At 41.7% G+C, this 16,361-nt stretch overlaps 1 protein-coding gene across 3 annotated transcripts in view; it reads right to left on the bottom strand.

The window, feature by feature from the left end:
• Positions 1-726: 726 nt before the first annotated feature.
• Positions 727-16,361, bottom strand: part of SLC31A1 (solute carrier family 31 member 1) — a 30,804-nt gene continuing 15,169 nt past the window's right edge. For 2 of the 3 annotated variants that reach the window (XM_036855137.1, XM_036855136.1), the window contains 4 exons: positions 7,653-7,816; positions 7,073-7,145; positions 5,542-5,710; positions 729-4,043 (listed from right to left, as the gene is read on the bottom strand). In XM_036855137.1, the coding sequence (XP_036711032.1) occupies positions 3,842-4,043; positions 5,542-5,710; positions 7,073-7,145; positions 7,653-7,784 (576 nt within the window). In that variant the 5' untranslated portion in view covers positions 7,785-7,816 and the 3' untranslated portion in view covers positions 729-3,841. Of the gene's footprint in view, positions 4,044-5,541; positions 5,711-7,072; positions 7,146-7,652; positions 7,817-16,361 lie in introns of all 3 variants that reach the window. The other variant, XM_036855135.1, reaches the window with a different exon arrangement.

Below are 16,361 nucleotides of genomic sequence, written 5' to 3'. Positions count from 1 at the left end.
TTTATTTCTTAGGTCCTAGTGTTCATTTCTGGGTTGCCCAAACCCAAGAAGATGGTCAAGTGCTTGTGAAGAGATACCAACTGCAGCCAGAAGCACGTACCTTTCATTTTCCTGAAAGCTGGAGTGACAATAATCAGGAGATTAATTCAAATAGGTACCATTATTGCCTTTTTATAAATGAGAAAACTAAGTCTTAGGGGTTATTAAAATAACTTGCCTAAGGTCACACTTCTAGTAAGCGGTGGAGCTAGGAGTCAAAGCCAGGTGTACCTGACTCCAAAGCCCATGCTCGTCACACTACAGTCTAGAAGTGGTGCTGAATGGCAAGATGCCCATCTGGGGGCCAACAGGAAAGGCACAAAACACCACCATTCTGGCACAAAGCGGACAGGCAGGGCCAACTCCTAGCCTCTCGCCTGACAGCATAAACACAGGGAAGCGATTATGATATGACAAGTTCGCTTTAAATTCAGGAACCCTTGGTATACTGAGATACTGCAGCTTCATGAAAGACCCTGTCTCCTGTGCAAAAGGTCATGTAGATCTTCTGGCATGTACAAGGCTTGTCATGTAAAGTAGGAGAGAAGGAGGAGAGTGAGATGAAAACATAAAGGGATCACGCCACCTAAAAGATGGACATCTTAAAAACCGATGATAATGACCAGACTCCCTGTGGACAATGATGAGACCACTTATTCTGATATCACTCTGGGTAGAAGACAGGCATAGAATCACAAAATCAAAATATTTATTTGTTCTTTTGCACATGACACTGTTAAAACATTCCTACTACAGCAATACTGCCCTCCAGGAGCTTACAATCTAAAACAGTCAACATTAATTGTAGACCCAATGATTAAGGCATTATATGAAATGCGGACTCTGTATCTTTAGGTGTATCTTCTGAAGGAAGCAGCTGGAGAGGGCAGGATCAACATTAAATGACATGAAAGTGTACTCCCTGCTAACTCCCTTTCCAGCTTCTACAAGGAACCCCTGTGGCTAGAACCCAAAACCAGTACCCCACAGCCTAAAAGGGAATTCCAGACAACCCCACCATAGAAGTAGTGAAGAAACCTTCATCTCTAATTCCCTGGTGCACAGAGAGGACTCTGTTTGTGGGCAGTGTGGGGCTGAGTGTTCTTCCAGCATAGATTGGAGACAGCACCTAAGATGTTGTAACTTTGTGGATGGTACCAGGTAGCCCCTTACTCAGCCTTACAGAAATTCCAGTGGGACAATTGCTCCTCAAAGTGTGCTTAGGGTCTCTATCAAGTTTTACAACTTCTGGTTGGTATCTATATCCACATCTACTGCACAGCATTATCCACTGCATCAGGAGGGTGAGGGAGATTTAATAAACCAGACACATGGGATAAAAGACTGAAAGAAAGGGAAAAGGAGAGCAGAATAAGGGGCCAAAGATATGGGGATACAGCTTCTAATAGTTGTGAACAGGAGGAAGAGGAACTTGGATTCAAAAGGAACAAAGAAGTCAGGCACTAAATTCTAAACGAGCAGGGTTACAGAAATGAAAGTCAACAAGATCATTATATTATCACAATCCAAGAGCTCAAGAAAGATAGAATTTAAGCGTTACTTTTTTTTTTTCCTCGCTAGTTTCTTCCTTTGGCAACCTAGCTCAAGATCGCTAGAATTCAGGTTTTTCATGAGACTCTATCTTGAATACCCGAAGACTTGTCCCAAACTGATGTTTCTCTCTGAGAGTCTGAAATTCACAGCATTTTGTCTAAACTGGCCTTGATTTTTCTTACCTTACTGATAAGGTCCTGTTCCTGAAAGGGTATTTTATAACAGATCATGTCAAGATTTCTAGAGAGTACCCGGGTCACGACTAAACATTGATTTCTCAGGGTTTTATTATTCCTTGGCTTCTGAGGCAATAACAGGCTATTTGTACCTTAATGTTGGATTTTTATCAGTACCTGTCATTCCCTTTACTTACGCTAAGTATCAGCACTACAAGGGGTTGGAATGAGAGAAAAACATAAAACTCTAAATGTTGGTTCTTAGATTTTAACCTCGATCCAGTAAGCTCATAACCCTCTCTTGGTTCAAAGCCACGGAAGTACACATTTCTCGCCCTCCAGTATTTAACTGGCACCAACAGAGAAAGTACAAACTTCAAAACCACAAGAGGCCAACAGGATAGCTGTGTTTTGTCTCTCCTGCCCTGAGGCACAACTGGAGTCTAGCACCAAGGAGGGCAGGATTTAATAGACCAGCACAAGAAGAGTCACTTTACAGAGGTAGGTTGGACTGGGAACAAGACTGCGGCGTAGACTAACAACAGAATAAAAATCCAATGTGATTCTTACTGAGGAAAGTATTTTTGGCCACTTGTGATCTAATTAAGTCCCCCCGAAAGTAACAAAGATGGTCATGCAGAGAGTGAGGATCTGGCTGGTGTGGGCATGGATGTCGGCCCATCAGCCGACCACACCCTAGGCCTCTCCAAAGAGAGGGCTGGGCTTTTGCCCTTCCAACCCACGACTGGCTGATTTACATTGCAGATCAGAGATTCTCAACCTTCAAGCCACTTCCAAGAAATTACAGATCTTTAAGAATAAGGACTAGTGATTTCATACATGCTAATAAAAGTTACTTTGGCTACAGCCCTTTGTGCTTGTGTGCCTGGGCACAAAAACACAGCTGGGGCTGAATAAATGTTTGTGGAATGATTAAGTATTGACCAGCAGCATTTAGTACATGAGTTAAGCCCAGAAACACCACCAACTAATAGCAAGTCAAATTCCTGTGCCCAGTACCAGGTAGCTCACCCACCAGGTGATACTCCCTCAGTTTAAAGCAGAGATGCTCAAAGTGTGGTCCCCTGATCATCAGTAGGAGCATCACCTGGGAGCTTGTTAAAACTACCAATTTGGGGGCTCTGGGTCGAGGCCCAGCAATCAGGGCTTTAACAAGCTCTCCAGGTGATTCTGATGCATGCTAAAGTTTGAAAACCACTGGTTTAGAGGCAGACACATGAAAACAATAATGGGAGAAAATTATTTAAACTCTTACTTCAGCTGTGACATACGAAGGTACCAAGTCAAAGTAAAATGTCAATGGTTTCATTTTAAAATACCTATTTTCTCAAATTGATTGTCATCTTTTTTTTTTGATTGACAAGTTCATTCTAATCAAAATGTTAAGTGGGAACACAAGTTGATGAGTCAGCCCCCCCAAGAATGCACACTCTGCAAGGTCTGGGCCTGTATTTATACAGTCTCAAACCACCTCTCTACCCACTACAGAGATTTCAGTGCAACATGTCACACCTAGGGAAAGGCACAATCTGTCTCCCACTCATTGAGTCCAAAGACTAGAACATATTTTTAAATGTTAAGTTTGGGTTCTGGGCTTAGCTGGGCAAGACTTTTCCTCACCTGCCATCAATCCTGGCTAAAGTTAATCCATTTCCATCACTGACTCAGGAAAAACCCACCAAATTCGCAAAATGTTAAAAAAAAATAAGAACAGAAGACTGAAAAAGGAAGCAGGTGATCAAGCCATGGAACAGAAAGCTACCTGATTAGATAAGAACATATAACTTGGATCTAAGACAATGGGGCAGGAGAGGACATCTCATGGGTGGCTTCATCTCAAGAGAAATGGGAAACTCAGCTCCTTAGGGAAAAAAGGCAGGGAGGTTACCACTTTAGCTCAGAGACTGTAAGCTAAACCTCTGTTGAGCAGGCGTGTGTGTGTGTGTGTGTGTGTGTAAGGAGATAAGGAGCAAGAAGAGAAGATTGGCCTGTCTTCCAGTCTTGAACTGCTTTCCACTGCAATCGATAAGGCCACACCATAGAGTTAGACGTTAATGGCAATGTTCTGTGATGTCCACTACTACTGCCTTCTTCCAGCTGAAGAGAAAGTACCCCATGCCAGCCCCTGCCGCTACAGCAATGCAGAGGTACCCGTTGTAGGTCATGAAGATGAGCATGAGGAAGTAGCTGATGACCACCTGGATGATGTGCAGCACTGTTTGCAGAAGGTGAGGAAAGCTCAGCATCTGTTGCCTGGAGAGTAAACAGGGACACAACAGTCAGGGCCCCAGGAGTGTTCAGGCAGCTCTGCATGCAGATCAGGAGAAAGGGGCAACAGTTGTAGTCATGAGCTCAGCTTGAGCTGGACTCTCTCACAGCCACCCTTGCAACTCACGGGTACTTGTGTCTCTGCAGGTTGTTTATTGTCCTTGGAAATGAAACATGATAGGGTTGTGAGGTTAATAAGCATCGGCCAGATATGATTATATGGCAGCAGGAGGAATGCTCTTCAGGAGGAGGGGAGAGGAAGGAGGAGTAAGCTGACTTACCTCCACCTTGGATACCGAAAGGGATGACCCACACCCTCCCATACTAATTTGCCTGAACTTTCTCAGGCCTTCCACCTTTGCAGAGTTCATACTCTAAAAAATTGGAAATAGAGGACTTCCCTGGTGGTGCAGTGGTTAAGAATCCACCTGCCAGTGTAGGGGACACGGGTTCGAGCCCTGGTCCAGGAAGATCCCACATGCCGTGGAGCAACTAAGCCCGTGTGCTGCAACTACTGAGCCTGCACGCCACAACTACTGGAGCCTGCATGCTCTAGGCCCCGTGTGCTGCAACTACTGAGCCCGCGTGCTGCAACTACTGAAACCCGTGCGCCTAGAGCCCGTGCTCTGCAACAAGAGAAGCCTCTGCAATGAGAAGCCCGCACACCGCAACAAAGAGTAGCCCCTGCTCGCCGCAACTAGAGAAAGCCAGCGTGGAGCAACGAAGACCCAACGCAGCCAAAAAAAAAAAATTGGAAATAGAATTGAGGGTTGGGTGGTACAGTAGAAAGTTTTTAATTAGGGATCAGGAGACCTGGCTGTTGATCCCCTTTGTCACTTACTAGTTCTCTCACCTTAGTTAAGTCACAATGTTTGGCCCTCAATAAGCCCAATCACTGGTACAATTGGAATAAATAATATTGTGCTTACTTGAGAGCAGGACATTGGTCTATAGGATTCCTTGAATTCCAGTTTAGCTTTAAGACCTACATTTCTATTCTAACTAAATCTTAAGTATTTGCCAATCTGTGGGAAAAACAAATGGTCATCCATATACTTTCTTAGGTGGAATACAGGCATTAGTACAGTCTTACATTGTAACAAAATGAGACTAGAGCTGGGCAGATACAACTTTTTATAGAAAGGAATGAATTGGATTCTGCCATTCTATACCCTGACCTGAAATTTCTTAATTTGTTTATTATTATTTTGGCTAATATGTTAAAATATGGATTCTTTTCCTTCTTCTAAAGTGACCAATACTTAAAATTTGGAATAAATGTTCATATTAGCAGAAGGGTTCCTATCATTCCTCTTTTGGCCTGCTAATGACCCACAACCCCAAGCCTCCAAAAACAGTTTTGATCAAGGTCATATAGAATCATTAACTCAAGAAGAGGGCTGTTGCTAATAAAATAGCTGCTTTCCTATTTAGCTAATTCAGCTCTCCAGAACTTCCATCTGGATCTGTTCAATCTTCTTACCCAACAGTTTTGTGGGTCTCCATAAGGATGGTTCCATTTGGTCCTGGGACAGGCATGGAATTGTACCGAATGCTGACTTGTGACTTGCGCAGGAGGCCCTCTCGGGCTATCTTGAGTCCTTCGTAGAACATGGCTAGTAAAAACACGGCCACAAAAGCTCCAGCCATTTCTAAGTAGGGAGGGAAAAGATGGCGGTAATGTCAAACATGCAAAATCATTAGCTGGTGTGCTCTCCAAGCTAGAAAGACAACAGAGAAAAACTGCTACTCTTTTTTTTTTTTTTTTGGGTTATGCCACTTGGCTTGCGGGGTCTTAGTTCCCCGACCAGGGATTGAAACTGGGCCCATGGCAGTGAAAGCACCGAGTCCTAACCACTGGACTGCCAGGGAATTTTGAAAAACCGCTACTCTCTACTCTTAATTTCAGAGTATGTTATATTGTTACCTCTTCAATCATACAGATGGAAGAGAAGAACTAAGATGGTATTAGTGAGGACTACTGCCTCCACTGCAGATCATACTCATTTTCTGATTAAGATACAAAAAAATGAACAACAATAACCTTTTGGTCTGGCTGCTTGATGTCATTAAATTACCTTGTCACACTGAAACACACAATGTAGAATACGCAAAAGAGGAATAAAACAACTTATTTTAAAGTGCTGACAATTTCTTGAATGGGCATTTCAATCTAAGTCTTTCACACTGTGAAGCATTGGTAACAATATGAATGTAGTCAAAACTGATTTAACATACTACCTGAATTAAATGCTTCCCTTCTTCCCAAAACAAATAGATTTTGTCGGTCCAAAGATTTATCTTGTACCTAAAGTGGTCCACCTGACTACTGAACTTGTGCAATTTGAATTTAAGGCACACCAACTCAACATTATAGACACACAAAAAATGGGCGATTAGCTACCCCAAAACTAGGACTGACCCTAAGATGGGCCAAGAGTCGGGAATGATGTATACCAGTTTGGTAAGCTGGAAAGAGCACTGGATTAGGCAGGAATAGAAGCCCTAGGTCCCTGTCCTAGCTCTGACATACTAACTTTATGTGATTTAGGGCTAATCATTTCACTATCTGAAGCTTAATTTATCTGTAAACTGGAAGGATTGTACTTGATTAATAGTTTTCAAGCTAGGGTTATTTTGTGGTATGTATATATATAATGCTTTTTATGTCATTTGAACTCGACTGTAGTCTTATATCCAAGATCAATAATTTATCAAACAAGGAAACACTCTGGAAAAAGATGAAAGGAAATGGTCTGCAAAAGACTCCTACTGGTATCTAAATTATGTTTCAGAAATTCTAAAACATACACATGCTATTTTAAGGGAGGTTTACTGTAGGACCAAAATAAGCACCGTGTATCCTTACCTTCCAGGTAGGAAAGCAAGGTGATTACGATCATAACCATAATGACTCAGTAATTATGGCAGGAAGAGGTGTTGGGTTTCCAGATTCTTTGTCACTGTCTCTCATGTGAGTGTCACCTTCAAACAAAACCTGATGGCTTACTCACCTCCAGCTGTATTGATCACCAAACCAGAGAACAATAGTTCAACGTTCTTAAAGCCAAAGTAGAAGGTCATAGGCTGCCAGGAAACCAAAACGTGTCAATTAGAAACAATTGAAGCTTCTACATGAGAATTTCAGGTCAAGAAGCTTAGAACATTTAAAAGTAGCAGTTCTGGGTAATAAGAGGCATTCACTGAAGTGGGAGGCTTTCTCCCTCATTATAGTATAGTATTACCACAGGTACTTCTCCACATGTACTCTCCTTTGTCCCCACCATCAACGTTTGTCTTTTTCTCTTTTCTACACAAAGTGTAAAAGACCAGAACTTAATCCAGAAAAAGGTCAATTTTGACAGAAAGGAATACTGAAGAAAGAACCATAGAAATCTTGGTTCTGGTGTGGCTCTGAAACTAACCTGCCACATAATCTTGGGCAAATCACTTGACTTCTCTAAGTCTACCTTAGTTTTTTCTCATTGGTAAGTTGATCTTTAAAGATAATCATCTTCCAGTCCTAAAGTTCGATTATTTCTATTCCCCAAGTGGGTGGGAAAGGGCCTGGGCTGCCTCTCCTGTGGCACTTACCATCATCATCATCATGTGATCATGGGAGTGGGAGGCTGAAGAGGTCGGGTGATGGTGAGAAGGTGCCATGGTACTGTTGTCGTCCCCACTGCTCATCCCCATGCTCATCCCCATGTGGTGGAAATGGCCCATTTTTCCGGGAGAAGTTGAGTCAGCAGAAGATTCTTTTAAGAAAAAGAATTATATATAATAATTAAAAATACAAAATCTTGATTTTTTAAAAAAATCTTCATGATGTTTTATCTTGTCCTTTTTTTTTTTTTGGCCAAGCCACACGGCATGCAGGATCTTAGTTGCCTGACCAGGGATCGAACCTGTGCCCCCTGCAGTGTAAGCACGGAGTCCTAACCACTGGACCACCAGGGAAGTCCCCAAATCTTGATTCTTGATAAATACTTTGTCTATGTGGGATTTCAGCCAGTGAATACATGCTCTCCTAGCCTCTTTACTCAGAATTATTTTTTATAATCTACAGATGGAAAGAGAAGTAACTGTACTAATAGGGATCACCTCTGGAGACTGCGGCACAAGGGATTTGCACGTAGGGTTTCAGAAACCTAACTCTTTTTTTTTTAAATTAATTTTTATTGGAGTATAGTTGCTTTACAATGTTGTGTTAGTTTCTGCTGTACAGCAAAGTGAATCAGTTATACATTATCAGAAACCTAACTCTTATTTTGCAGAATTGTTCCTTTACTAGATATGTTCAATGTATATTCAAATTTAAATATGAGATAAGGAGAAGAAAAGTATCTTCTTCGGGTTGCAGGAAACAATTTGTAATAATGGACAAATTGATGCCATTAATGAAATTTAACTGCTTTTCTAATCATAAATGTCAGTAGATAAAAAGCAAGTATTTCAAGATAATTCACCTAATTGGATGGCCTGTGTTCAATTAGGATATTAAGAATACATTTTCACATATAGGACAACCAGCCTTCAGCTAATTTAAATTAGAAGAAAAGGTCTATTGCTGCCCTAGGCAAGCAGTGTGCTCTGAATTTAGATACAGTATCAATCCCAGCAGGGCATTAGAGCTGAGAACACTGAAAACAAGGTATAAATTGGATATTCGCTATTAAATTAAGTCTAGACAACCTGCACATTCAGTCTTGTGTCTTTACTACCACTTCACTATTTTACTGCAAAAGTCCATCTGAGACATAATCCAAGGAGCAAAAACTCCTGTAGCTGGGGTGGGGAGTGGGGAGTTGAGGAAGGTGGTGAGGGAGGTGTTGGTAGATTCTCTCAGTGTCCCTCAACTCCAGTTTGTGGAGGAAAGAATGCTTTAGAAATTCCAAGTAGGTATTCATGTTCATGAGCCTAAGTGTGCCTCTTATTATCAAGCTCTTACAGGCACCAAACTCTGAGCTAAGTGCCAGTAATTCAACAGTGAATAAGACAAACACGGTACAGGATGGAGAAACAATAAAGTAAACAGAACACTTTCATGGGGCGATTAGTGCTGTGATGGAAAGAAACAGGGTAATACGGTAGTATTACTAAGAGGTTGAAAAGAGGCATACTTTAGATAGGAAATTTATACAGATTCAGGGAGTCTTGGATGTCTAATCAAAAGCACAAATATTCAGCCATCTATTTTCCCCTCTTCAACTCCTATCCTATGATTCTATGACAGCAAGCTTAAAAAATAGGTTCTTAATTGGGACTTCCCTGGTGGTGCAGTGGTTAAGAATCCGCCTGCCAATGCAGGGGACGTGGGTTCGAGCCCCGGTCCGGGAAGATCCCACATGCCGCAGAGCAACTAAGCCCATGCGCCACAACCACTGAGCCTGTGCTCTAGAGCCCACGAGCCACAACTACTGAGCCCGAGTGCCACAACTACTGAAGTTGTGGCATGCCTAGTTGTGAAGCCTGCGTGCCTAGAGCCAGTGCTCAGCAATGAGAGAAGCCACCGCAATGAGAAGCCCGCACTCCCTGCAACTAAAAAGAAAGCCCGTGCGCAGCAACAAAGACCCAATGCAGCCAACATATAAATAAATTAATTAATTAAAAAAAATAGGTTCTTATTTCCAGCAAAGGAAAAGGCAAAGCATCAGTTACCGATAATCAAAATTCAACTCTGAATTTAAATAACTTTCATGCCAGATACTTTATTACTTCATAATTGGGGAGCTGGACAAGCTGGTATCATTAATACCATTGCCATAAAGGGACTAGATTGGAGGTACAAAGAGAGACATCATAAGATTTTTGTCCACAAAGGTCTTATAGCGAACAGCAAAAAAATAAGAATACACACAAAAATAATCAACAAGTGAGAGCACACAAAAAGTTTCAATGATGGAACAAATGGTAAGAGGACAGCAGTTTTCAGATAAAGAAACATAGTAGGGGGCTTCCCTGGTGGCGCAGTGGTTGAGAATCTGCCTGCCAGTGCAGGGGACACGGGTTCGAGCCCTGGTCTGGGAAGATCCCACATGCCACGGAGCAACTGGGCCCGTGAGCCACAATTACTGAGCCTGCGCGTCTGGAGCCTGTGCTCCGCAACAAGAGAGGCCGCGATGGTGAGAGGCCCGCGCACCGCGATGAAGAGTGGTCCCTACTTGCCGCAACTAGAGAAAGCCCTCGCACAGAAACGAAGACTCAACATAGTCATAAATAAATAAATAAATAATAAAAGAACGTGAATTTCTAAAAAAAAAAGAAACATAGTAGGATGGAGAGATCAGTGGTATCTGAGTGATCATAAATTATTATGTTGAACCAAGCAAATGAAGTGAAATAAGAATGAAAAGACTTTTGCCTGCCAAGAAAATTGATAGCACATCCTCATAAAGAGTAGAAGTCATAAATTTTGTTCTCTTCTAATAAGGGTCTAGAAAATGATTATATCATAAGAAAACCATAAAGGATAATTTCATTTCATGTTATCAACATGAATCCTGGCCTTTGATTCAGTGAATATTGGTGGAGTGCCTTTTGGTGTAAGAGACTGAGGGACATACAGAGATGAACCAGACATAGACTCTTTCCTCATGGAGCTTCAAGGCTAAAAGCTAGAAGGGGAAACTGAACAGTCATAATTTTCATTTTGGGGCATAAGATGAAACGCAAAGGCCAATTTAAAAAGCAAGAACATAGCACCAGAAACTACTTAAGATTTGTACCCTTGATTTCCCTGATAAACTTTTATAGTCTTCCCATCAACAGGTTTTTTTGAAGACCCAAGGTTCCTAATTGTTCAGGCACCTCATTACCAATCAGAGACACCTGCTCAGTGAAGACCCATAATCATATCTCTTCAGACATATCAGTGACCCAGTAATTCATATGCCTGAATCTCAAGGATGCCTTTCAAAGTATGCACCTATTTTGAAGTGTCATCTTGTAGGACACATTTCACATTGAAATATACTAGGAAATAGAGCAGGAATAGAATCTATTTCCTTTCATTGCCGATGGACAATGGATTTCTTTCTTCTTTGTTGTTTTTTTTTTTTAAATCGGCGGTCCAGTGGTTAAGATTCCGTGCTTCCACTGCACGGGGCACTGGTGCGATCCCTGGTCAGGGAACTAAGATCCTGCATGCCCTGCAGCAAAAACAAAACAAAACAAAAAACAAAAAGCCTTTATCTTAATTTTTTTTTTTTTTTTTGGCCGCTGCCATGCGGCTTGCGGGATCTTAGTTCCTTGACCAGGGATTGAACCTGGGCCCCCTACAGTGGAAGCAAGGAGTCCTAACCGTTGGACCGCCAGAGAATTCCCAACAATGGATTTCTTATAACAGAATCCTAGGCAAATGTCAGTTTTCTGTTAGCTTCTCTCCTGCAGAGTATGCCAGCCAAGACCACTTTCAAGCCCCTTTCTGCCTATCCTGTCTCCTGAGACCACAAGGTGACTATCGACACATGTGGATAGTTCATAAATAGCTCCTTCTTCTAGCATAGAAAACTTCTTTGATTTTTAAGGAAATAGAAGACAAATGGTCTAGGAATTGGCTATAGAAAAAAATCAAGTATGAGTTTCTATGGACATCTGTTCATACGAAATAGGTGAGAAGTTTATTTCTCAGGAAGGCTTTACACTATTCAGCTTTTAGGGAACATTTATCTTCAGCTGGGTACTTGAAGTTGGCTGTATGCCAACTTGTTTGTATTGCCCTGAATACTATTAGATATGGAAAATGAAATGGCACATTCTACATGGAATGCCATATAGCTTTGCACTTCTTTCTGCCTTCCGCTTTCCTCCATTTAATAAGTATGGTGCAGTATTTATAAAAATAGGTTTCAAAACTTCCTTGTATTCAAGGGTCTAATTCCTTCTCAGTCTACTTCTGAGGATCATGAAAAAGAAGTTTCCTCTGTTCCTGCCAACACTCCCCCCCCAACACACGCATTGTAAAGCTTAACTAGAGGGCCAGATTCTTTGCAAAATCTAGCATCTCTAGAAAAATAAATATCAATTTATAGACAGAAGTTAGGGAATTAGCAAGAAGGCTAAATTCTGATACCCATTCTGAGTCTTAGCACTGACCTTACTTCTAACAGGTTTAGTCTAAACTTCAAATTCTCTTTTATTTTGCCGGTATTGCACAATGATGAATAAGAAACAATAATCCATAGGGACTATGGAGATTAGACCCCACAAAAAGACTACACAGAAGTGGTCATACATCTGCCACATGGGCCCTCTCCTCCAGCTCAGACAGATGTAATCTGGAGTCTCAGATAATTCTTTTGGAGACTGCCTCCAGTCTTTCCTGACTTCAATGATAAGGAAGAAAGTTTTTATTCTTAAAATGATTAGGGTCGGGACTTCCTTGGTGACGCACTGGATAAGACTCTGTGCTCCCAATGCAGGGGGCCCGGGTTTGATCCCTGGTCAGGGAACTGGATCTCACATGCATGCCACAACTAAGAGTTTGCATGCCACAACTAAGGAGCAGGTGAGCCACAACTAAGGAGCCCACGTGCTGCAACTAAGGAGCCTGCCTGACGCAACTAGGACCCGGCGCAACCAAATAAATAAATAAATAAATAAATAAATATTTTAAAAAAATGATTAGGGTCATGTTCCTTTTTGGATTTGTAAAAACATTAAACAAAGGGAAATCTGTCTAGTCACTCTTCTGCTTTCTGTAGTCATTATTTATGATTGATGACACAAGCTTCTGGCAAGCACAGATAGGGGAAATTCAAGGTCAAAGATAATATACTATCATAAACAGGGGTTCATGCTTATGGGCTATGTTCATGTGATCAAGCAACAAGTTTCACTGGACTAATCCTGCCTTTTTATGACCTGTATGGGGCCAGCAGATATTCTGAGATATGGCTCTGGCTTTGTTTCAAGTGCCTCTATAGGTGAACTTTGAAATTCTCCTATGGCTTTATGAATTCTGCACTTCTGTTGTTCTTTGGGGGAGGGAGGTGGTAAAGGAGATGCAGGAATAAAGGGGAGACTTTGATATAATGCAATAACAAATAGGGCTTAGGTGCCTCTCCATAACTTGGCATTCCAGGCCAATACACTGGAGTTGTTTAGAAAAAAATGTAGTAGTTCCCAGGGAAGGGAAATACAATTTGATGAATATATATGGGGAAGACCCTTCCCGTTGATGGCTATGATGTTGTTCCACTCATCCTCTAGGCCCTGGCCTCACATTCTTACTCCAAATTGACTGGCAGAAAAGTGGTTCATAATTGTTTGAATATAACCACACCATGCTTTGGATATTTTAGCTGCCTTTCCTTGGCCTGTGTCCTTCTTGAGGTGCAGTAATCATAAGGATACTTACACCAGTTTCATTTCCAAAAGGTATCAGGCTGAGTAAATCATAGGTTTACACAGGTTCTAGCCAGAACTGGCAAAAACTTTTGACTCCCAAACTTCTGCCGTATCAGTTCAGTAAAATGAGGCAGTAGAGGTAGTGAGAAGATAAGTCAGGCCAATAAGAAAAAAGGAAATGGAAAAGACCTTAAAAATCAAACACACACAGTTCTCCCCAGACTAAATTTGGCAGGTGATAGGAGTTGATAGGGCACTTGCTACAATCACAGGTTTATAAAGACAGAACTCTGGAGAATAACTGCCAAAACCCCACCACCATCACTACCACTACCACCAAAAAAGTAAAAAAGAAAGAAAGAAAGAAAACTTAGATTTTATCCTTTTAAAAATCCTTCAATAAAACTAAGGCTACCATTTTCTCTTCTAACTTTGTGCCTTTGTTGATAATAAAAATAATTCCAAGGGATCATCTACAACAACAACAAATTCTCACTTGCTTTTCTTTGTGTCAGTGGTTGGGTTGAGATGAGAAAGATGTTGATAGACCTGGCAAAGAATTAATTTAGTGATTACTTGCAGATTTCAATATTATTTTCTCTTTCTTCACCATATACCAAAACGAGCTCTACTGTAAGCAAATAGTGTAGGGAGTCCCCGGAGAAAAGAGCCAGATATAGCTTTTTGATATAAGAGAAGCCATTTTTGGCCAAAGCCATCTTGTCATCTAAGCCTGGCTACCATGCTTGCCCTTGAAAAGGTCTCAGTAATAATTACCTTAAGGGAACATAAGAACAAATGACTGTTTATCAGGCAAGAGAAATAAAAATAGCAAAGATAATAAACCAGTTGCAGGATTCCTTGAAAGCACTTTTTGTGGAAAGAAACCAACCTATGCACAGTCTACATATTCAAGTAATAAGCAGAGTCTATGTCTGTATTACTCATACATCAGACTAATGGGATGCATCAAAAGTAACCAACTGCCAGAGACATAAAGGGGAAAACTACTTCAAACAGTTACACTTAAAACTTAAAGGGCCTTCATTTATGAATGGCCAGTGATCTAGGCAAACAAGAAATGCTCCATGGACTGACAAGTTTTTAGAAGAATAAAAGAGCAGCTATAAATTAGTGAGAGTAGCTCTTTTACACAGAAGTTCTTGGCTAAGAATACCTATTTTAGTAAAAAAGACAATAACTCAGGAGCTGCCCTGAGAATCTCTTTCTAACTATCCACAGAAAAGACAGAAAGCAAACCTGTGATTTGATTCTAATCAGAATAAGACGAAGAAAGGCTTTGCTTCCGAATACTGGTTCAAGGTCACCCCCTTCTACCATAAATTTTATCTTTCCATATGTCCACTCCACCTTATTAAGCTGCTCAGGCTGAGCAAAGGAGATGAGAAGCCTGTTTGGAGGAATTGATTACATGGAGAATTATACAGCTATATAATAATGGAGGGTTATCATTCTCAAGAAAAAGCATGCTAAGGACAAACTTAATTTTTTAAATACCCACTTTCCAATCTCTAAATCATCTATGCCTTCCAGGCAAACATGAATGGACCAGGCTACTACAATATAAGAAACAGGAGGACTGGTTCAAGATGGTGGAGTAGAAGGACGTCACTCCCTCTTGTGAGAGCACCGGAATCACAACTAACTGCTGAACAATCATCGACTGGAAGACACTGGAACTCACCAAAAAAGATACCTGACATCCAAAGACAAAGGAGAAGCCACAATGAGACGGTAGGAGGGGCGCAATCACAATAAAATCAAATCTCATAACCGCTGGGTGGGTGACTCACAAACTGGAGAACACTTATACCACAGAAGTCCACCCACTGGAGTGAAGGTTCTGAGCCCCACATCAGGCTTCCCAACCTGGGGGTCCGGCAACGGGAGGAGGAATTCCTACAGAATCAGACTTTGAAGGCTAGCGGGATTTGATTGCAGGACTTCGACAGGACTAGGGGAAACAGAGACTCCACTCTTGGAGGGCACACACAAAGTAGTGTGCGCATCGGAACCCAGGGGAAGGAGCAGTGACCCCACAGGAGACTGAACCAGACCTACCTGCTAGTGTTGGAGGGTCTCCTGCAGAGGCAAGGGGTGGCTGTGGCTCACCATGAGGACAAGGACACTGGCAGCAGAAGTTCTGGGAAGTACTCCTTGGCGTGAGCCCTCCCAGAGTCCGCCATTAGCCCCACCAAAGAGCCCGGGTAGGCTCCAGTGTTCGGTTGCCTCAGGCCAAACAACCAACAGGGAGGGAACCCAGCCCCACCCATCAGCAGACAAACAGATTAAAGTTTTACTGAGCTCTGCCCACCAGAGCAACAGCCAGCTCTACCCATCACCAGGCTGTCCCATCAGGAAACTTGCACAAGCCTCTTGGATAGCCTCATCCACCAGACGGCAGACAACAGAAGGAAGAAGAACTACAATCCTGCAGCCTGTGAACAAAAACCACATTCACAGAAAGAAAGACAAGATGAAAAGGCAGAGGGCTATGTACCAGATGAAGGAACAAGATAAAACCCCAGGAAAACAACTAAATGAAGTGGAGATAGGCAACCTTCCAGAAAAAGAATTCAGAATAATGATAGTGAAGATGATACAGGACCTCGGAAAAAGAATGGAGGCAAAGATCGAGAAGATGCAAGAGATGTTTAACAAAGACCTAGAAGAATTAAAGAACAGACACCTAGAAGAATTTTAAAGAACAAACAGAGATGAACAATACAATAACTGAAATGAAAAATACACTAGAAGGAATCAATAGCAGGATAACTGAGGCAGAAGAACGGATAAGTGACCTGGAAGACAAAATGGTGGAATTCACTACTGCGGAACAGAATAAAGAAAAAAGAATGAAAAGAAATGAAGACAGCCTAAGAGACCTCTGGGACAACATTAAATGCAACAACATTTGCATTATAGGGGTCC

The sequence above is a fragment of the Balaenoptera musculus genome, chromosome 6 (assembly GCF_009873245.2).
Source record: "Balaenoptera musculus isolate JJ_BM4_2016_0621 chromosome 6, mBalMus1.pri.v3, whole genome shotgun sequence".
Taxonomy (NCBI): domain Eukaryota; kingdom Metazoa; phylum Chordata; class Mammalia; order Artiodactyla; family Balaenopteridae; genus Balaenoptera; species Balaenoptera musculus.
The sequence above is the reverse complement of the archived record's forward strand: the minus strand, read 5'-3'. Positions and strand labels throughout refer to the sequence as shown.